The sequence below is a fragment of the Sceloporus occidentalis genome, unplaced genomic scaffold (genome assembly GCF_023333645.1).
Source record: "Sceloporus occidentalis isolate IW3139 unplaced genomic scaffold, rSceOcc1.0.p SCAF_1, whole genome shotgun sequence".
In the NCBI taxonomy this organism is placed as follows: domain Eukaryota; kingdom Metazoa; phylum Chordata; class Lepidosauria; order Squamata; family Phrynosomatidae; genus Sceloporus; species Sceloporus occidentalis.
Window position 1 is genome coordinate 240,000,578 of NW_028316981.1, and position 22,765 is coordinate 240,023,342.

Sequence of the window (22,765 nt, forward strand, 5' to 3'; positions counted from 1 at the left end):
CTCGTGCAGGTGGGGGCATGCACCATTACTGCTTGTGGGCGCACCGAGGCTTTTCCCGGCACGGACCTCTAGCATATGCTGGAGTCCACATAAGGCACACCTGCGTATAACATGGACGCACTGCACCATCTTCCCCATTTCCTACTGCCTTCAACCTTACAAAGCAATTTTTTTCATATAATGAGGCTTGTTTTCCCATGACATGTCCAAAGTACCGCAGTCTCGGTTTAGTCATCTAGGCTTGTAGATCTGTTCTGGGGGCCCTTTATTTGTCTGTTTTGGCCATCTGTGGTATCTACAGATCTCTCATCAAGCACCACATTTAAAATGAGTTCATTCTCTTCCTGTCCGCTTTCTTAACTGTCTAGCTTTTAGAACCATACATAGAAATTGGACAACTTAGAAGTTCCCATGTGGTTAACAATAATATTATAATAGTTTCTTGTGGGTTTTTCGGGCTGTGTGGCCATGTTCTAGAAGAATTTATTCCTGACATTTTGCCTGCATCTGTGGCTGGCATCTTCAAAGAATGTATTCTCTGAAGATACCAGCCACAGATGCTGGTAAAAGATCAGGAATAAACTCTTCTAGAACATGGCCACATAGCCCGAAAAACCCACAAAAAACTATAATTTTAAAATTTTATATACAGTGTGTGTGTGGTATTAAAATGATTATGCCAATAAGATTATGACTGATATTTTATCAAACAAAGGGCTTTGAAATAAAAGTAAAGCTCTGGAAACAAAGCAACATTGGCACAGGCTAACCATCAACTGGCATGGAATCCAGTGAAGTGGAAACTACTATATTAAAAGTTGTGCTCAGAGTAATCTAAGTGATTTGTGAAACCACAAGGACCACCTTTTCTGATAATCTCTGTTTCCAGGTATTTTGTTAACTGTAGTTCTGCTGCTGAGTTCAGGTGTCTTCCACACTGATTATCTGCAGACAGCCCCAGTCTGGATCAGAACTGTAATATGAGAGTAGGCAGCTATAATCCTCTGCATTCACCTTCTATGAACTTAATCCAGATCAGATCTCTTATGCCTGAAATATATATTACACAAAAGGCCCAGTTCCTTTCCATTGAACGTTTTTTGCAATGTAAATTTCAGGAATGGAGGAAGGGCTGTTTCAGATTGCAATCACATGGAAGGCAAAGAGTTAAAAGCTCCTTGACCACCACTGTATTGTGGTCTCAGTTTGGATAGAGGGCCCCATTCTGACAGTCTGTAGGAATAAAGAACCTTGCAGCTAATGGCAGGACTACACAAAGTCATGTATAGTTTGGCACTTGTTAAATAAGATTCCTCTTTTTGTTGTTCCTGTTGTCTCCCTTCAAGTCATTTCTGATTTATAGTAATCCTAAATCAAACGTATCACGAGGTTTTCTGGGGTGAGAGTGTGTAACTCTCCAAAGGTCACCCAGCAAGTTTTCATGGCCAAGCAGGGAATCAAACTCTGATCTCCAGAGCTGTAGCCCAGTACTCAAACCACTATCCCAACTGACTCTCTAAGATTTTCTTTTGCCTTTATAAAGTAACTTAAAGTAACTTCATTGTTTCTTTAATGCCATACACTGAAAATAAAATGTTGTTTTTCTGTATCAGATGATCACACCTCTTCTGGGACAGTCAGTCCTTAGAACTGAGTATACTTGTGGTGGATTCATGTTGCTAAGGTTCATTGTTTCTTTTGTCAGCCTGTGAAACCTGATCTTGCTTGACTCTCTCTCTCTCTCTCATGCTCTCCCTCCCTCTGAAACTTTCAAACAGCAGGAGTTGGCTGCAGTTGCTTTTTTAATGTTTGGTTTGTCAGAGCTAGTGTCTCTTTAGGAAGGCATGTAAGTAAAAGTAAACAAATGAGTGTGTTCGTTTATTTATCTAGTTAGGGATTTGTTTGTTTTAGTTCTACTACTTGCCTTATGGTTAAGGTGGCCTCCAATAAAAACATCCGTATAAAAAAAGCAACAACAGCAATACAAAACTACAACTCAGAAAGCAAGAGCTGTTTGGTTTGAGCTGCATTAAATCAGTAAAGTATTTAATAAAAACATAACAAGGTCTCCAAATGATCTCTGTACTGGGTGAACTTATTTATTGAGATAGCAAGCCTCTTTCTTGTAGGCATAATGAGGGTGAAAAAGTGTATGGTCAGCTATCCAGTTTTGTGAATTACAGATTTATATATTTAATGTACAGTTTGTTTAAGGACATCTTTGTCAGAAATTAACATCACCACTACCAACCCTCAAAAACCCTGGGAAATAAAACCTTCAAATTGGAATTGTTTTTTGCTATTGTCATCAGGTGCTATTTGCTGACACAGTGTTCCAAATAATAAAGCTGTAGGACTAGTTTGTTATGTTTAAATTAATGCACAGTCTGTCAAAGAAATGTGCTTGACTACTTTGTGACAGAAAATGAATTTGCCAGTGTATCACTCAGAATGATTACAATTCAGTACAATCATGCAGTAGCAGTTTGTGTTATACATATGCAAATACAATATGGCTCCGTCAATATTTTTTGTGTTTTGAATTATTTAACATGGGGTAAGTTTGTTTTCAGGATAATGTTTCATTTTTTTTCATATTAAGTGTGTTGTAATTCATAGCCTTGGTGATCAGAAGGTGTTAAAATTCCAATAAATTAATTATGAAGTTGTACCACATCCCTTAATATCTTTTCTACATTTCACTACACTCTACATTATCCAACAGTTATCAAGCTTGTATGTTTTGTTCTGCACACACATTCCTCCAGTATTTAGAACACAAGCTAAAATTTACTGTTCTTACTGAAGGTGTGTAAGTTCACATACCATTATTTTATAACCATAGCAGACTGATGACCCTTTGGCTCAGTTCAAGTACCACACCATATCAAGTGGTTAAAAAACATGATTGAGAACCATGCCATCATGGTTTGAGCTTCACAGTCTGCAGTGCAAACCATGATTTAAAACAGCTTGTTTCTTCCCCGCCCCCCAATTTCTTCAACACTTAGTTTTCTAGGTTCCTTCTTGTCAGCATAGTACAACAATCTATTCTCGCAGTCCAATTCCTTTGCCAATCATTCTTTGTGATCACATACAGTGGTTTGTATGATTCAGATATAACAGCAAACCATTGTCCAATACAGATGTAATGTTGCTGCTTGCATGGTTAAATGTGTATTTATGCAGACCTGTACAAATTTCCTCCTTTTAAAAAATGTACATCTGGGGCTGGGAACATGACAGCTAAGGATGCCATTTCCTTCTGTACACACATGCATACATGCATACTTATGATGTGCCAGTTTCCTCCTGATTTTCATATGTTAAAAAAAGGAAAGCTCCACTTTAAGCCAAATATATTCTTATAAGTGCTATTCAACATCTTTATCAATGACCTGGATGACAGAATTGGGAGCATACTTATCAAATTTGCAGATGACACCAAATTAGGGGGAATAGCTAATACCCCAGAGGACAGGATCAAGATTCAAAATGACCTGAATAGACTAGAAAGCTGGGCCAAAGCTAACAAAATGAAATTCAACACAGAGAAATGTAAGGTATTGCACTTAGGGCGGAAAAATAAAATGCACAGATATAGGATGGGTGACACCTGGCTGAATGAAACTACGTGTGAAAGGGATCTAGGAGTCCAAGTAGACCACAAGTTGAACATGAGTGAACAGTGTGATGCGGCAGCTAAAAAGGCCAATGCTATTTTAGGCTGCATCAATAGAAGTATAGTGTCTAGATCAAGAGAAGTAATAGTGCCACTGTATTCTGCTTTGGTCAGGCCCCACCTAGAATATTGTGTCCAGTTCTGGGCGCCACAATTCAAAAAGGACATTGAGAAACTGGAGCGTGTCCAAAGGAGGGCGACTAAAATGGTGAAGGGTCTGGAGACCATGCCCTATGAGGAACGACTTAGGGAGCTGGGGATGTTTAGCCTGGAGAAAAGAAGGTTAAGAGGTGATATGATAGCCCTGTTTAAATATTTGAAAGGATGTCATATTGAGGAGGGAGCAAGCTTGTTTTCTGCTGCTCCAGAGAACAGGACCCGGAACAATGGATGCAAGCTACAGGAAAAGAGATTCCACCTGAACATTAGGAGGAACTTCCTGACAGTAAGGGCTGTTCGGCAGTGGAATGCACTTCCTCGGAGGGTGATAGAGTCTCCTTCCTTGGAGGTCTTTAATCAGAGGCTGGATGGCCATCTGTCAGGGATGCTTTGATTTGGATTTCCTGCATGGCAGGGGGTTGGACTGGATGGCCCTAGTGGTCTCTTCCAACTCTACGATTCTATGATTCTATGATTCTATGATTCTATAAGTAAGGATGGGAAGTGGCTGCAAGCTGAGACTTTGCTTTACACCAGCGGTTCTCAACATGTGGGTCGCGACCCCTTTGAGGGTCAAATGACACTTCCACAGGGGTTGCCTAAGACCATGAGAAAACATATATTTCTGATAGTAGCAACAAAAATAATTATATGGTTGGGGGTCACCACAACATGAGCAACTGGGTTGCAGCATTAGGAAGGTCCACTGCTTTACACCATGCCAAACTACTACAGAAAGAATCTTTATAATCTGGTAAATTTAGGGGTTGTGTTAGGGTTAGAGATCTGGAGAAGGCACTGCAAGGGTTGAGGATACCAACATGGGTTTATGGAGGATAAAGAAATAATAATGATCCTCCCTGTACTCTTAGTTCTGCTGGGAAGAATCTGCTTCAATGAAAGAGGACAAGACTTTTGGCAGAGACCCAGCGCTCCTTTTCAGCAGTTGCTCCTAGACTCTGGAACAACCTGCTGGAGGAGATCCGTCAGATTACCACCTTGGAAACTTTTAAGAAGGCTATTAAGACGGATTTCTTCCGGCAGGCCTTTCCAGACTAGGTCCACCTCTATTTTCCTGCCCCCCCCCTCTTTTTTCCATCCCCTTTTCCATCCTATCTGGACCATGCTATAATTTTTTAAAAAAAATTCTATTGAGTTTAACTGTTATTTTATACTATTGTTTTAATGTCATTCTGGTTAATCTCTTTTTAGTATTACTATGTTTTTATACTGGGGGGATAGCATTTTAAAAAAAAAAATTAACTGTATCTCGTTTTATTGTTGTAATCCCCTGGGATTCCAAGTGATTAAGCAGAATATAAATTAATAATAATAATAATAATAATAATAATAATAATAATTACATGCAATTGTACAAAGAGGTATAAAGGCACTGGGAGGCAGTTAGGGAAGCTAGCAGTGAGAAAAGGGGACAGAAAAGCTATTAGGAGAGAGGGAGAGGCCAGAGAAGGTAACAACAGAAGAATCAAGGAAGCATGGGATGAGATCAGGAGAGAGCTAGCTAAAAATGTGGAATGCCATTGGGGTGGAGGAAAGCAGCTTGAGAGAGAAAAAACTTCTGTGAGCCTCCCCTTTCTCTGAGCGTCCCAAAATCTGTTTAATAGAAAAGTGATCCTCTTTCTTTCTCCTACCCCCCATCTCTCTCTAAATGAATTCCATGTTCCTTATCTCCCAAATACAAAACAAAATGTAACTCATTTTAATCTAAATCCAAATCAGGGATAGTACTGCTCCCTAATCCACATCCTTTTCTCCTTTTGTATTCTTCCCTACTATCCTTAACAGACCCTTTGTGAGGCAGGATTGTATGGAGTCACATTGCTTCTGCCATTAAGTGGCTGTCTATTTTCTTTCTTCAGAAACTTTTATCTGTGAAAAGATGTGTCTGTCAACTAAATGTTCAATGCATTTCCTATGTAGTGATGATAATAAACTGCTTTGTATGAATATTTACTTGTGATCCTCACATCTATGTAAAATCAGTCAGTATTCTTAACTGTAAATTTAAAGGTGAGCCTTCGAGAAACTGGCTTATTCAAGGCCACCCAGTGAGTTCGTGGCACAGACAAGACAATACAGGCACTTCCTGATTTGTAACCTAACCTACACTGCACCACATCACAACACACAACACACCACACCAACTCCTAAATTAGAATGATGTATTTGCATAGGGTGAGGGGGAAAGCATGCCATGTTTCCAAACCTTATGGTAAATTCTTTGTTTGGTTTGTGTCTAAATAATCAGTTAAAGACTTTGGAAATTATCAGAGAAAAAGGATGGGAGAAAAACAGGATGCTCTCATCCTTATTGCGTGAAAATTATCACACAATGTCTTGCAATGTCACGCACATCCCGTTCTTCTCTTGTAAATGAAGTGGAATGGTTCCATAAGTTTTTATTCACGGAAATTGACATGAATAAAAAGTTAAAAGACCATTCCACTTCATTGATGGGAGAAAGATGGGATGAACGCAATGCCATGGGACACCAAGTGATGACCTTCATGAATTGCACAATAAGGATGGGATCATCCCGTTTCTCTCTTGTCCTTTTTCTCTGTTTGATAATCTCCTGGAAGAGCTCTTCATCTTTCTTCCAGTTGTCCAGAAAATGCCAGAACATTGGTGAGGGAGAGCATGTTCCGCCAACAAATTGGGATTGTAGGTTTCTAAATCAGACTGGACTTTTCTGGTTTGAATATAATAGGACACCGACGAAGCATAAATTTTGTAAGACAGGTAAATGTGCTAGAAGAAAAGGGCAGAGCTTGGAAATGCTCGGTTTCATTGCTAGTTTTTGCTGTTGATGACAGCATGGCATCTGAACCATGTTTCTAAAATCATGATCTTACCCACAACCTCCTTGTTTGGGGATTTAGTTTATATCAGGTTGCATTTTTATATGAATGTACGTTATGTCAGTATTTTTTAATGGGGTGACAGGAAACAGTCTTGTGTATGCCTAGGTACGCTAACAAGTATGTGATGATACAGTCTACCAGTAAAGTGATAAATGAGGATTTTTGTTCTTTCTCTTATCTAATTGTAGCTGCCTCTTCTAATTGTACCCCACTCTGTTTCTGTTTTTCCTTATCAAAAGTAAAGACCATTTTAATAGTTTTTATTACATAGAATTTTTTACATCAGTTAGATCTCATAATAAATATATACAGAATATTAACACACATAACTTCCAAAGTTCCTGCAAAAATATAATATCTTCTCTTCATAAAAATTATGTTATATCCTTGTTCTTATTCCCATCTTAAATTCGTACCTCTCTTTTTCCTCATATACTGACATTTCTTTTTCCATGTCTTAATCATATACATTTAAAATACCAAGCCTTGACTTTCCATTTTTATAAGGGACACCATTTTGCTATGTCATTATATTTAATGGGACTTGAGCATCCACGGATGTTGTTATCCACAGGGGATCTTGGAACCAAACTCCAGCGTATAACAAGGGTCCACTGTATTATGTTTTAATTGTTTACTTGCCAATGTATATGTTTTTAAAGCTTTTTTCATTCATATAACAGGGCTTTCCTAATCACATGATGACTAAATTCTTGATGGACAGATGCTTTATTGTACCATAAGTACCCATGCCACCCAAAATGATTATTAAATCTCTCCAAATAGAGTAATTTATGTTTTTACCAAAAAATCCATTCCATCATCCAATTAAGTGCATTGGCTTGATGATAAAGCTCAAAATCTGGCACGCTCCTTCCCCCTTCACTCTTTTCCTTTGCCATTGTTTCTCACTTAACTCTTGGTTTCCTATCATTCCGTATAAATTTCCTTACATCTTTGTTCCACTCAGTAAAGAGTTTAGTACTATGAATGATGGGGATACATTGAAATAAAAAGTTCATCTTGGATAGCACCATCATCTTTACTGCCTTTATTCTTCCTATTAATGTGATGTTTAGTTTTTTTCCATTTCTCTGTATCTGCTTTGAAAAGTAAAGACCATTTTAATGGTTCAGGAACAGTTGAGAGTAAAAGGAGGAATTGCTGAAAATCAGAAAAAAGCTTCTTCCACAGCTCTTGGTGTTCCCCTTCAATCCCATACAACAGCTCACCTCCTATATTAGGATGTCTATTAGGGAATGGTGCTTGGGAGGCCTCCAGGAGGAGAAGTGACAGAGAAAGTTATCTTCTGCCAATTGCATCAACAGATGCTTTCTTAGATCTAGCTTTCTATGTGTCCAGTGTAGAATAAAGGTTTTCTTCTGTAGCTATAACTGATTTAAGTAAGACTGATACATATGTGCTTTCCTCCATTTTTTTTCTTGTAAAAGCTATACACAATTTTCCAGAGGTATACATTCAAAATAAATAATGTGCTATCCAGGACAGGCAAAAACAACCTTTTCAATCTCTGGATTTAAGAATGCTTATTGGTGTGATAAACATTGACTAGTCTTGATGAACGATCGTGTCTAACAGAAAATTAATTTTATTCCGACTTGAGAGATAGGAGTGATTGGAAAAGAGCAACAGAGAAAGAGGCATGTAATATATAGAAATTGCAATGTATACTATCTATTGTCTGGAAAGATTTTGTTGTTCTTCATGCTGAAGATCAATTTTTAAATACCTTCAAGTACAAAAGTAAAAGCTGTCTGTAGAAATCAATGGAGAGATGAATTTTATGAATATAAATGGAATTGTACATTGTTGGGGCAGGCTTCAAAATGAAAGGTTGAAGTGTTGGGACAAAAGGAGAAGCAGACTGAATACCTGTTCTTTCTAGCTTAATTCTTACATCTTATTACAGCCTTGCAACAGAGTTCAATTAAATACTGTAGATGTACAAGAATGCTGAACTATTATCTATTGCAGGGGTACGCAACCCTTTTGAGCTGGGGGCCGACAACTGGGGGGGGGGGGGGGGGCGGGCGAAGCCAAAAAATAAATAATTAAATATATTTTTTTTTAAAAGAATTAAATAAATAAATAAACCGGGACAAATGTAGGACAAAATTTTCAAATGGAGGGCATTTTTTAAATAAAAAATGGAGGTCATGAGAAAAAATTTGCTGATTTTAAAAAAAATGTTAAGATAAATCCATGTTTCTGAGGCTTCTATAGACAATTGCCCCACCGTGCCCCTTGTGCAAGACGCCAAAGGCCCCGGTGGCAATCGGCGGCAGGACCGGGCTGGGGCCGGTCCCAAGGCCTCGCCGGGCCGCATCCGGCCCGCGAGCCGCAGGTTGCCTACCCCTGATCTATTGCCTTTGATCCAGTGTTGCAGTTTGGGCAGAGAGACAAGTATACATAGACATACCTCAGTCAAGCACAGGGGAAACAGATAGGCAGAAAGGGACAGCTTGAAGCCGCCCCTTCTGAAGACAGCTTGGGGCCACAGCAACAACACGCAGTGGCTCCAGTCCACCTTGAACCTGTTCAAAAAAGGAGCAGATAAGGGGAAAAGCCAGTTTGCCAGCCCATGGTGGCTTCATCACACTCCAGTGGCATGCAGGATGGAAACGCTGTGCTGCCAGAGCTGTTTGGGCTCAGAGCCTCTGACAAAGGAGACTTATTACAAAGTCTTTATACTCATCCATATCTCTTTTCCTCCTCGTCACCTGTATAGCTCAAAGTTGTTGTTGTTGTTGTTTTAGCAGCATCGATAGTGGGATGTTGGTGGAGGATTGCTGGAGAAACATAGACTCTCAGTGTCAGATTGCAGCAGCATGTCTGCAGTAAACAATGCAGTAAAATCTTGAGCTGGCAAAGAATGGGAATCTAACCCAGCCAGTTCTCCTGTAGCTATGTGTGCCTATATGAAGCAAGCAAGGTGAACAGCATGCATAAACAGCAAAACAGAAAAAGAAGGATTAACTAAAACTGTCTCATCAACTTCCCACAGCATTTAAACAAAGAAACAAAGAAACAAACAAAAAACAAGCACAGATCTAGACAGTTGGCCAACAGAATGGCAAGTATAAGAAAAGTGGATCCTTACAAGAGGCTTACCTAACCTAATTACTTCATTTTATGACATGTGTGGATATTGTTGTTTTAAAAATATTTTATTAATATTTTAATTATTATTTTTAATTTTGTGAAATATACACATATATCGTGTCAATTAAATATGAATTTAGTGAGAGAACAATATAAATAGATGCTTTATGATGAACTAGAAGAGATAAGGAAGTCAATGTCATTCTATTACAAATGTCATGAATTATTGTTGAATATTGTTTTTAACTGTTATGAAATTAATAAACTTTTTTAAAAAAAGTTAGTCTTTGGTAAAAAGTTTGCTGAGCCCCATTGAATTGCAGTTTTGCGTGTGTGGTGCAAGAACCTATAGCTCTTCTTTCCTCGTTATTTCTGTCTGGCACCAAATATTCTGTTAAAGTAGTAATGCCCAGGAACACATGTACTTTATTAAATGAAGAACACCTGTAACAGCCCTACAGTGTGGTTCAGTTTTATATCTCTTTTGTTAGCTAGAGAGCTGTGCTAAAATGGAGTAGTTCATATCCACCTTGCAGTATAATCAACTGTTAATATGGCAGGATAACAGTAGGTCTGAGTTTGGTGTGAATTCCCAGCCAAAAATCCCCTCATGCCTTTGCGGTAATCCCAAAATTGTTTCCCTCCAAGACCATGTTTGAGGGGAAATCAAGACGTCTGAATAGATGTCTCTTTTTAACAGAGATGTATACCTTAATATGCACTTTCCAGATTTGCAATCCTGACATTTTACATGGATCTATTAAAACATGGAGCCTCTGTTCTAAACCTTGGCACCTTAAGGATTAGGGAGATTTGGAGATTTAAAACACAGTTGCTTAAACAAGACATAATCTATTGAGAAGATTTGAAACATGCATTTAAAAGGTCAGACTAAGGTTTCTAAACACATATCAGGGGAATTAGAATCATGCATCCAAAATGCATTAGTACTGAGGTTAAAAGAAAACAGGCAGGTTAAAAAAAGTGAGTTGTAAGAGTTAAATATATAGAAGTGTGTATATGTATAGATAGCCCATAACAAGGAAGGGAAATGCCAACCCAAATACCATATAGCAAAATATCTGCATGATTAACAGAAGTGAGAAGGAGTTTCTTAGATGTGACTTGTGGTCTAGTCATGATCTGAATGGGAAAGGAAACATCATTTTGGAGTGGGTTGGAGGGCTGGCAACAAATGCAGAGATTTTCAAAAAGCAGAGGGAGAAATAAGAAAAGAAAAAGAGGTGATCTAAGGACCCATTCCCACTGGGGGAATAACCCACACCCATGTCAGGGTCTGCCACAGGGACAACCTCAATTCCAAAAGGCCCCTCATCCCCATTATGGAAAGGGGGCCTGTTTGGAATCAGGAGGGGGGTTGACATGCTTGCCGTTCCCATTGGGGAAGACAAGCAGCCACCCCTTTCCTTCACCCTCTCCCTTTTCCTACCTTAAGATTGATCCAAGTGTGGCAGAAGCCCCAGAGGGGCCCCATGGGTCTCTCTCTCCACTGCCACTGTTGGATCGCTTCCTCCTCCCTTCCTCCCCCGGCCTCCCTGCCTCCCTGTGTGCTGGTGGCTGGGGCCCGGCAGCGGTGGCCCTTTCCTCCCATCCTCCTCCATGCCGTTCCCTACTGCTCAGCCTCCTTCTCCGCTTCAATAGGCCTACATTAGAAGGAGGCCGGGGGCGGAAGGAGAGAGACAGCAGGCCTGGATAGGGTTGCCATATCCCGCCCCCCGGTGGGACAATCCCGGTTTGGGCGGTGCCATCCCGGTCCCGGTCCGGTTTGGCGCCCAAACCGGGACGGCCCCGCCCACCGCGGCCACCTCCGCCGCCGCCGCGGCTCCAAGGCCTTTCTGAGGCCTGGGAGGGCTCTCCGCGGTTGGAGCTCCAGCCGCGGAGACGCTCCCTCCCGGGCCCCAGCGAGGCCAGAGAGAAGGAGGAGGAGGCGGCCGCTTCCCACCGCGGCGATCACCGCGATGAGGGGCGGCCTCCGCCTCCTTCCCGGCCTGGGAGCCGGCCGAGGCTTGCTCCCAGACCGAGAGGAGGAGGAGGCCGCTTGCCACCGCGGCAATCACCGCGATGAGGGGCGGCCTCCGCCTCCTTCCTGGCCTGGGAGCAGGCCGAGGCTTCCTCCCAGGCCAGGAAGGAGGGGGAGGCCATTTGCCACCGCGGCGATCGCCGCGATGACAGGCGGCCCTGGCCCTCCTTCCCGGCCTCTATGGAGGCCCAAGCCTCCACAGAGGCCGGGAAAGGGAGAGGGGGCCGCCCGCGATCGCGCCGATCGCGTCGATCGCGGGCGCTCTCCTCCCTCCTTCCCGGCCTCTATGGAGGCTTGGGCCTCCACAGAGGCTGGGAAAGGGAGTGGGGGCCGGGAGGAGGCTGCTTCCCACCGCGGTGATCGCCGCGATGAGGAGCAGCCCTTGCATCCTTCTCGGCCTGAGAGGAGGCCGAGGCTTCCTCCCAAGCCAGGAAGGAGGTGGAGGACAAGGTTTTAAAATGTAGGACCTTTAAAAAAAAAAAGGTCCTACATTTTTAAGCCTTGTCCTACATTTGTCCCGGTTCGGAGCTCCTCATTTATGGCAACCCTAGGCCTGGAGGATGGAGGATGCATGCACGCACGCACGTTAGTGCGTGTCTCCATATTCTTGGCCTGCCTCCAGGCCTCCACAAAAAAGAGGAGAGTGGTTTCCACTGGGATGAATCAATTTATTTTACAATAAAATGATTCATCCCCAAAAACACCACTTTGGAAGTGGTGTCAGGAAACCTCGGTGTTTTTGGGTTTGACCAGGATCGATTTCAAATGGGAACTGGGGTTATTTACCTTGAAACCTGCTGCGATTTTTTTTGTAGTGGGAATGAGGCCCAAAGCAGGTTTACACAGAACCTGTCAGAATTTCAGCCAAGAAAAGACTAAGAACAAAGTTTTAAAAAGTAGCAGCAAGGGGCAGAGACAAAGCAGAGGTGAAATTGTGTTTGAAACGAGGAAACCACATAGAAGAGTTCTATTCTGGATGTGGAAACTCACTTGTTTGTGATGGAATTTGTTCACTAGCCAGTTAGAACAGGAAGCAGAAGTTAGTGTTAATGCTGTACTTACATAATTTTATACATGATGAACAAAAGGTAAGAGACAGTGAGTGAAGGGAGACGTTGCTTTCTGAGCAGAGAATAAGGGTCCTCATTAGTGTACAGTGAGGAGATAATTTTATATACAATATTTTCAGTAATTTTGTGCATGAAACAAAGTTTGTGTACATTGAACCATCAGAAAGCAAAGGTGTCACTATGTCAGCCACCTGTGTGGACAATTTGGGGGATTGGTATGTTTTGGATTTTGGAATTCTGAATAAGGAAGACTCAACCTGTACTCAAAGATGTTTTTTCCACTTCCTTCCTCTGAAATATACCCTACAGCATACAAATACAGGATCAGATGCCTTAGGAGTATGCAAGTTTTTTAAAAGGAGTATAGGAAGGTTTTTAGAAAGTTAAGCAAAGAGAAATAAGGCACTTTTAGTACATGTTTCTGTGACTCTGCCCCTTAGGCAAGGTAATTTGCATGTGTTAACCAAAAAGGAAAGATATTTGGAGACAGTAGTTCAAGGAGGGCACAGTTGGCCCTTGGTATCCAGGGGGAGGGATCTGTTCCAGATTCCCCATGGATACCAAAATCTGTGGATGCTCAAGTTGTCCCCAATGGCAGCGCATGCACATAGTCATGCCAGCATTAGGGACAACCCACATTGTACCTAGTGGCGTTGTGTGCACACAGCCGCACCCCCATTAAAGACAATGGGACTTGGCAGCTCAGCAGCATGCATGCACCACCACTGGGTATGCTGCCCTCTGTCACATGATCGTAGGGCAAGATACAGACAAGAAGGCTATTTAGAACTACATATTTTAAAATATATTTTGAAATATATTAAACAATTTAAAACTATGTAATAGCTGTTAAGCCACAATCCTTAGAGCAACAAACACTTTTGGGGAAGAATCACAGACCCATAGAGTTGGAAGAGAGCACAAGGGCTACCCAGTCCAACCATCTGCCATGAAGGAATACACAGTCAAGAAGAACTAAATTCAGTTCTCTTTTGCAGTATTATTCATTTCTGCTTCATTCTTTCTTGGCCTAATCATACCTTCACAAAGATCAAATACCAAACAGACAGGAAATCTCCATAAGTGATACTTACATAAGGCCTCCTGTTTAATAGACAGATTAGATCACGTTGTTTTCATGGTGCGAAAATGAAATGTCCATATTTATTTCATCAAATGCTAAATAATCATATTTAAAAAATAACAAAATTAACTTTTTGTTTACATAGTCTCCTATAGTCCTGTGTATCTGTCAGAAGCATTGATTCAAATTATAGATTAACTGTGAGATCAACAAGATTATAAAGTAAATTATTAAACATAAATCTAATTTTTAATTATTTTTATTTTATTTTTTCAATAAAAATAAACATGATTTAAATACCCCCAATACGTGTTCTTGGTTTTATTAAAGCATGATTTCCTATCCACTTTCTCTTCAACCACAGGTTTGGTGTCTGGGGATGCACTGTAATACTTTGGTATCAGAACCTACTTGTAACAAGTGACACTATGGCACTGGTTGTTTTTTCTCTAAAGAAAAATAACTCAGCCTGTCACTGGAGTTATTGTTGCCCCATTCATGCTAATTAGAGGTGTTTTTGTGTGTATTGTTTGTGAGTGGAGGATGCAGTGAGACACTAAATAATATGAAGGTGCAGGGCAATTGTAAATAAATGTATGAATCCCCCCCCCCCCCCCCCAAATCCCTCATAGCTTTTCCTATCCATCTTGGAGTAGCCTAAGATTTCCTGGGCTGAATACAAATACTGATATTTAGCTGTCAAGTAACAAGATAACTGGGCAGAAAGATGGTTGTAAAAATCATTAAACATAAAATGCTTTCATAGATTGATGCCAAGAGCTTTGTACAAAGTAGATTTAGAGTAGCAATTATCCACTGGTTCAAAGAGAATTACAGGATCAGAAAACAAATTACTGTTATTAAAAAGGTACTTGTTCTTGCAAAATGTTATCATTGGGTTTCTCACAGTCTTAAGTTGGTCTTACCCCATTGGGGAAATTATATATACTAGCTCATTTTGATTGTAGAATGCTAGACATTTTTAAAGAAAAAAATCCCAGTTCTGACATAAATCATTTGTTGGGGGAGAGGGATGTAGTTTTCTAATTTATATCTGTGTACTGCTCCTGAGTTTGCAATAGAGATAGTCATGGCAAGGCATTGATGTGAAATAAGAACACAGTTAACCTGCCATTAATGTACTGGTTAATATTTAGCAAAATGGCTTTCATGATTTCTTCCCTCATTTAAGAACATATCTATGGGGGGGGGGGGACTTTTTATCAAATCAAAAGGTGATTTAATTGTCCAGTAATTAAAAACATCTCCTTAATTATATGTATGGTTTTGTAACCCATGTTTCTGTGAATACTAGTGTATCTTGGAAAGCTTGACTGTTACATCTAAATCTGTCTCCAGACATCAGCGGCACAGGATCTTCCTAGGAAGATCACTGAGCTGGACAAAAATAAAGGGGCTTCAGGGCTTCACTAGTCTAGGTCAGAAGAGATCTCAAAGGAGGAGACTTGATGGTTGAAATGGAGTATTGAAATTTTATTGCCATGTTTCACAGTTTTGCCTTGCTGTTCCCCCATCTCTTTTTGGGGGGTGGGGGACAGAGCTTTCTGCCTGCATATACAGTTTTTGTATTTAGCCCAGGAAATCATAGGCTATTCCAAGAAGGATAGGAAAGGCAATGAGGGATGAGGAGGGAAACAATTTATACATTTATTTACTCCTTGGCAAACCAGGGGCCAAACTACCCCAGGGTAGTTTACCCTAGGGTTGGGCCAAATCCACCAGTTCTGTGTCTAGTCTTGCAGGATGGGACCCAAACCTGACCTAGGGTTTTGGCCTGCATCACCTAAACTGGACTATGCAAGGCCAGGGAAAACACGGGCCTTTTGGCCCATGCAAACAACCCCTATGATTGCCAGTTTTGTTTCTGAGAGGAAATAGTTAAATAGCAGGTGGACATATTAAATGATTGTGTGCCAAATATGTTCTTTATATCTTGCACCATTTAAAACTAACTGGTTTCTTTTTGGAATATTTCATCTTTATGTTTTCCTATCTCAGTTTCTGAAGCTATACTTTTCCCGATACCACTGTTAAAATAATTCATAGGTCTCTAGGTTAGTCCCTAGCACTTTCCCTACTGAGTTAGGTACACTAATGATCCTATTTAGGATAAGAACATTTCAGCTCTTGTTGTAGCTAACAATTCTTCTTCTGGTCAGTTGTATCAATTGAAAAGAAGATTTGTGTTGTGTCACTTTTAAAAGGATTTTTTGTGTTTTTTAGTGGGCAGTTTGCAGTAGTAAGGAAATGTCGTGAGAAGAGCACTGGTTCACAATATGCTGCAAAATTCATCAAGAAACGAAGAACAAAATCCAGTCGTCGAGGAGTGAGTCGAGAAGATATTGAACGAGAAGTGAACATATTAAAAGAAATTCAGCACCCCAACGTGATTACGCTGCATGATGTTTATGAAAGTAAAATGGATGTAATTCTTATTCTGGAACTGTAAGTAGTTTTGAAATTACTTTGGGATAGAGGCTATGAAAATGAGAAAAATATATCATTTGGGAAATGTGGCTTACTGTCAGTGACAGAAGAACTGGTATACAGTTGGCCCTTCTTATACACGGATTCAAGCATCCACGGTTTGAAGATGTTCCAAAAAAATATAAATTTCAAGTATCAAACCTTAATTTTCCATTTTTTATAAGGGACACCATTTTGCTATGTCATTATATTTAATGGGACTTGAGCATCCACGGATTTTGTTATCCACAGGGGATCTTGGAACCAAACCCCAGCATATAACAAGGGTCCACTGTATACTGCAGTGAAAATCCCCAACTTCTTGAGAGAACCTGCTGGACAGGGACAGGAGATGAATGAATCTCAGAGCAGTATTATTGTGGCAATTATTGCAAAACACCACATTGCTGACTGTAGTTATGGGAATTACGGTCCAAAGGCAGAAGGAAGATGGAAGGGTGCCTAAACACTGGTCTAATCTGTATCGTACTTTGCTAGAATATTGATCTTTGACAAACAGTAAGGAAGCTAGAGAATCCAAACAGGTGATGAAATGAAAATCCCCATCTTGTTTATGTAAATTTGGCAACCCTATCGTTCTTGCTGTCATTAATTTTTGCTTGCTTGTGGGGCTGTAGAGTTGACCTTGATTTGTTAAGGAAGCAAAGTACTCTTTTAGGTATAAATCTCAAAGGCATGAACTAGCAGCTTCTGGAGAAATGAGTAACTGGAAACTTCACCAGCCTCCTCTTCATCCTTCCACCTCCCAGAAATCTTAGGTCTGCTGAAATGTACAGCTATAATTCTCAAAATGATAACAAATCAGTAGCCATCTAAAAGAATATCATGAGATCCATGGGCCTCAGGTTACTCATGACTGCTCTCAGTACTTCAGTTCTGATAGTAGCTTTTGCTATATCAGCTCAACAGTTTTCTTACCTGTGCTATGCTATCCCTGAATAGAATAGACTTGTAACACATACATATACATTTCATTCCTGTGTAATATATTTATGTATAATACCTGTGATCAGTCCTATGAATATTCTTTCTAAAGTGGGAGGGGTAGTGTGAGTATACAACTTTTGAAATTGACAGTTCAGGTGAACTATATGAAAGATGGGAAGAAAGGCCAGAAACTGGGTGGAAGTATTGTGGGTGCTGTTGCCTTTGCTTCATTTTGGTGAAGCCTTGCTTTTTGGATAATAAAGTTTTCCTGCGGATCAAAGCAAATATAGTGGAATATGCTAAACCTTTGGCAAACATACAGTGACCTCTTAAATTTCAGTAACTTTGTGGATTTTCTTTATTTGATGTTTTACATTTAATAGAATCAAGTATTTCCTTATTTTAAAGTGTTATTTAATTGTTATGTGTTCCTTGATATTATTTGACTATATGTATTATGGTTTATTCTGCTTTATTTGTACCCATTTAGCTATGTTTATTCAAATTTTACATTATATGATTATTTTTAAAAGGGTTTATGTCAATTAGCTAACTTAATTACAGTTATATCTGGTCTGGTGTGAGTGGGAAGCTGAGAGCAGCATTGTTACATTTCTGTAACAAAAATGAAATTACTTTCCATTACCTGTTTGGTAGACCCTAGTGTTGTGCACATTGGAACCAATTATGTGTCTGGAAGCCAGAGTTTGATTCCTCTCCTGGCCGTGGAAATCAACTGGTTGATCTTGGGAGGGTCATATACTCTCAGCCCCAGAAAACCCTGTGATAGGTATGACTTAGGGTCACCATAACTTGGAAATAACTTGAAAGCACACAGCAACAACAGCAAATGTTAAGTTCAGGCCACTTTTATTTCTTTTTTCTCCCCCCCCCCTTTTTTTTTTTAATATATTAATAACGTAAGCAATGGTTTACTTCAGCTGCTGGGAATCATATTACATTAAATATAAGGTTTTTATTTCTTATTTGCTTAACGCTTTTAGTGTAAGCCTGTTTAATTTTGTTAAATGTGTTTGGCATGACATTCTCAATGCGACAATAAATCTTTGGATAATGGCTTAATTATTTAATTAGTTGATTAATAAAAGCATGCAAGTACAATATTACTAGTTCATTAAGAGATTATTATGCTTTTTTTTAAAAAACTAATCTGTTTCAATGTTTCCATTTAAGACCTATAATGATACCTTATGGGATGTAACATTTAATCCCAAAGCTTGGGGAGAGGGGTTTGTTTGACTGAAAAATAATTATTTGATAGTGTTGTGTGATGCCTTTTGCCTCCCAAAGGAAGGAAGTGTTGGTTGCACACATCATTATTTTCATCTTTGAACTGACGCTCACTGTTTTATCTTCTAAGAGAATTTTAATTGAACCTTAAGCCAGAACATGTAGTAGCTCCACTTGTAACCTTTCTGTTGATTTTCATGTTTTTTCTATAGTAGTATATAGATATAAATCTATATTTTATCTATATATCTCTGTATATAAATTCTAATTATTTTAAATAGTAAATGTAAATTTAAAAAAAACTAGTCTCGCATACTTGTATACTTGAAACTGAGGGACTTGTTGGTTTGGGGTATACTGTACTTGGATACTTGAACCCCCTCTGAAGATATTAACCAAGGAAGCCCTACGATAGGTTTGTAGTAGGGTCGCCTTGAGGGAAATGACTTGAAGGCACACAACAACAACAACAACAAACCTGAATCAAAGCACAAAATATACAATGGACCCTTGCTACTTTCTACCTTGGGAATAATGGTCACTCTGTGCATTTATTTTCTATAAAAACGAGCTCTTAGTTTGCTGACAGTCTTAAACCTATAGCTGACATTTGCTATGTCTCCCCTTGACTAAGAATAGATTGCTTACTTGTAACCAAGTGGCCATTTGTGTCTTCACACACATAGGATCTGCACCTAGGCAGAGAGAGCCAGAACTTTTTGGTGGTAGCCTTGCCCTACCACTCTGATATTTGGGAAGAATAGTCTTAAGTGTTCTAAGTACAACTGAGGAAGGTGCCTAATACTAGAAGTTCATGCTTTGATGCTGAATAAGGAAACTACTGTTTTCATATATCGTCTGAATTTAATGTAATTTTATACTCTTTTCTGAAGTGTAGGGTCTGCAGTTAGCAAACGCTTTCATATTGTGGTACTCAGAGTTCCAAAAGCATACAGTTTAGGGAGCTATGCAGAATTTCCTCAGCAATTAGAAAACAATAAGAGAGATTATTAATCAGGACTGATCTCAGATGTTATCATAAATAATCTATAAATAAACCTTCTGTGATCCTGTATGGAAATGTACTGAATTGTATCTGGTGCAGGAAACATTTTTAAAATTTATCTTGCATCCAAATCTTTTCTTCAAAAAGGGAACTATTTCTCATTTAGTACATTGGCTATCATCATTTTGCTGTGTTACGTTTATTTCATAAATATCAATATCAAATGTTCATCAAGTGAAGTTTCACCTTAACAATCTCAACACCACTGCTGTGTCATCTGGATGGGACAGGCATATTCACGTTTTGATTTGATAATTTGCCTTTTAGTTCTAAGTGAGTAAACAGTTCAACATGTTATAGTATTGTAACAGACTTAAAACAGCAATCTAGGAAAGTGTAGGAGGTGTTTGCATTCACTTTGGCACAGTAGTCTCTTAGCTGTGTATATTTTCTTACATTTCTTTCTTATTTTGCAAAGTGATTGTTTATTTACAGTGTCTTCATCTTTCCTATATTTCCCACTTTGTCATTTCCTAACCACTGCTACACTCTCTCATACCTGTACTATGTTTTCTGCTTTGCTCTTCTTGAATACAAATGCAGTGTAATGGCTTGAGTGTTGAATTAGAGATCCAGACAGAGTCTAGATTCCCACTCAATCATGGAAACCTAGTAAATGAGCTTGGGGAAATCACACTCTCTCAGCCTCAGAGGAAGACAATGGTAACCCTTTCTATACAAATTTTGCCAAGAAAACCCCATGATAAGTTTGGCTTAGGGTTTGCCATAAATTAGAATTGACTTGAGGGCACACAGCAGCAACAACAAATCAATTTCCTTAGTTCTTTTACCCCTATATATCTGGCTTTCAATTTTGCCCATTATCTCATCTCTCCCAGCGTAGGGGCCAAGTCAGTTTATAAATTAAAAACAAAGTATGCTAAAAAGCTGCTTGATACAAAATGTTTTTAATAAATAAATAAAAGGTTATGTTAAAACCACTAAATTACAGTAGTAAAAAACACATTAATAATAATAAATAATAATTAAAAATATTTATTTATATCCTGCCTTTCCTTTTCGAGGATCTAGGCAGGTAAAAACAGTCCAATATAACATTTAAAAACAGTAGTAACATGATCCCAATCCTCTAGCCCTCCCTCCTTCTGCTAAAATACAAATAAAACATCATACTATATAATAACAGTAGCAGTATCACACATTACACCCAGTTGCATAGAGAATGCAGCTAAAATTAGGAGCATGGAAAAATATTTACAGGAGTGGTCATAAGAAGAGACAGTGGGTAGGTGAACAGTTCAGGTTCTCATTTTGGAGGTTAGTGTGGGAAGGCTCACCGGAAGAGATCCCTCTTTATTGCCTTTATATATGCCTCTAAAGATGTAATTTGGCAGATCTCCAGTGACAGGTCATTCCACATTTTTGGAGGAGTGGCTGAAAAGATCTGGGAAGTTGCCACCAGCCTGGTTTTCTTCGGCTGTAGTAGGTTCTTCCCAGAGGACCTGAGTGTGCGGAAAGGATTCTATGGGGGGAGGCGTTCCCTCAAGTAATCTGGACCCAGGCCATGTAGGGCTTTATAGGTAATAACAAACACGTTGTACTGAGCCCAGAAGCTAATAGGCAGCCAATGTAGAGATTTTTAGGTAGGTGTAATAGGGTCATATTTAGATTTACCTACAACCAACCTGGCCATGTAGAGAGCATTACAGAAATCAAGATGAGGGGTTACCATTTCTAGGTCCACCCGTTCCAGGTAGAGTTGCAGCTGGCATATCAGCCGAAGCTGATAACAGGCGCTCCTGGCTGTCGCATCAGTCTAAGAAGTCAGCTGAAGCGACCAATCCAGAAGTACCCCCAGACTGCGAACACAGTCCTTTAGGGGAAGTGTGACCTTGTCCAGGACTGGTGAGCATATCTCCATACCCGGTTCAGGTTTACCTATAACGAGTACCTCCGTTTTGTTTGGATTCAGCTTAAGTCTATTTTCCCTTATCCAATCCATTACTGACCTCAGACAGTCATTCAGAAGGTAGATGCCTTCCTTGGTCACTGAAGCAGTCCGAGACATGGAGAAGGATATTTGGGTATCATCAGTACTGATAACAGCCCTCCCCATGTCTTTGGATGATCTCACCCAGCGGCTTCACAATAACTTAAAACTTAGCAAAAGCTAAAGCATAATACAGTCAGCCCTCGCCTTTCGCAGGGGATCTGTTCCACCCCCACCCCCTGCGTAAGGCGAATTCCACCTATGCTCAAGCTCCATTAGAAACAATAGGGCTCATGCGCGGCGGCGGCGCAGGGCGCCACGGGGGCACACACACTCCCCCGTGGCTTGAGCGCGTACGCTCAAGACCACGTAAAGCGTGCCCGCATTATATTATACTCTCAACTGAAAGGATACTTTTGCCACAATAACTTAAAATCCAAAAGCCTGCTTAAATAAAGGCCTGTCTTTACTTCCTGGCAGAAAGAGAGTAGATAGCAAGCCAGACAAACCTTTGGTGTTTGTGGGGAATTTCACAACTTGGGAGCACCCACCAAGAAGGCTCTCCCCCTTTTCCTTATCAAACACACCTGTGATGGTGACAGGACAATGAGAGAGGCTTCCCCAGGAATCTTAAAAGTCAGGCAGACTTACAGAAGGAGATACAGCAGGCCCTTGATATCACACAGGGGTTTGGTTCCAGGACTTCCCGTGGATATCAAAATCCATGGGTTCAAATCCCATTAAATACAGTGGTGTAGTAAAATGGTGTCCCTTATATAAAATGGCAAAACCAAGCTTTGCTTTTTATATATATTCAAGCTGTAGATGGTTGAATCTGTGGATAACAAATCTGTGATATGGAGGACTGACTGTTCAGTCTTTTAGGTGCCCTGGACCCAAGCCATATGGACGTATATGTCAGTTGGGATAATCATATGCTCATCTTTCATATTAAATTCTTATAGTCCTACATCACTATGCAAATGTATGGCTACACAACAAAATATTAAATGCAAAA

At 40.0% G+C, this 22,765-nt stretch overlaps 1 protein-coding gene across 4 annotated transcripts in view; it reads left to right on the top strand.

Moving 5' to 3' along the window:
* Positions 1 to 22,765, top strand: part of LOC149323667 (death-associated protein kinase 1) — a 110,688-nt gene that overhangs the window by 31,713 nt on the left and 56,210 nt on the right. For all 4 annotated transcript variants that reach the window (XM_089490803.1, XM_089490800.1, XM_089490822.1 and 1 more), the window contains exon 3: positions 16,289 to 16,510. In XM_089490803.1, the coding sequence (XP_089346929.1) occupies positions 16,289 to 16,510 (222 nt within the window). The remainder of the gene's footprint in view (positions 1 to 16,288; positions 16,511 to 22,765) is intronic.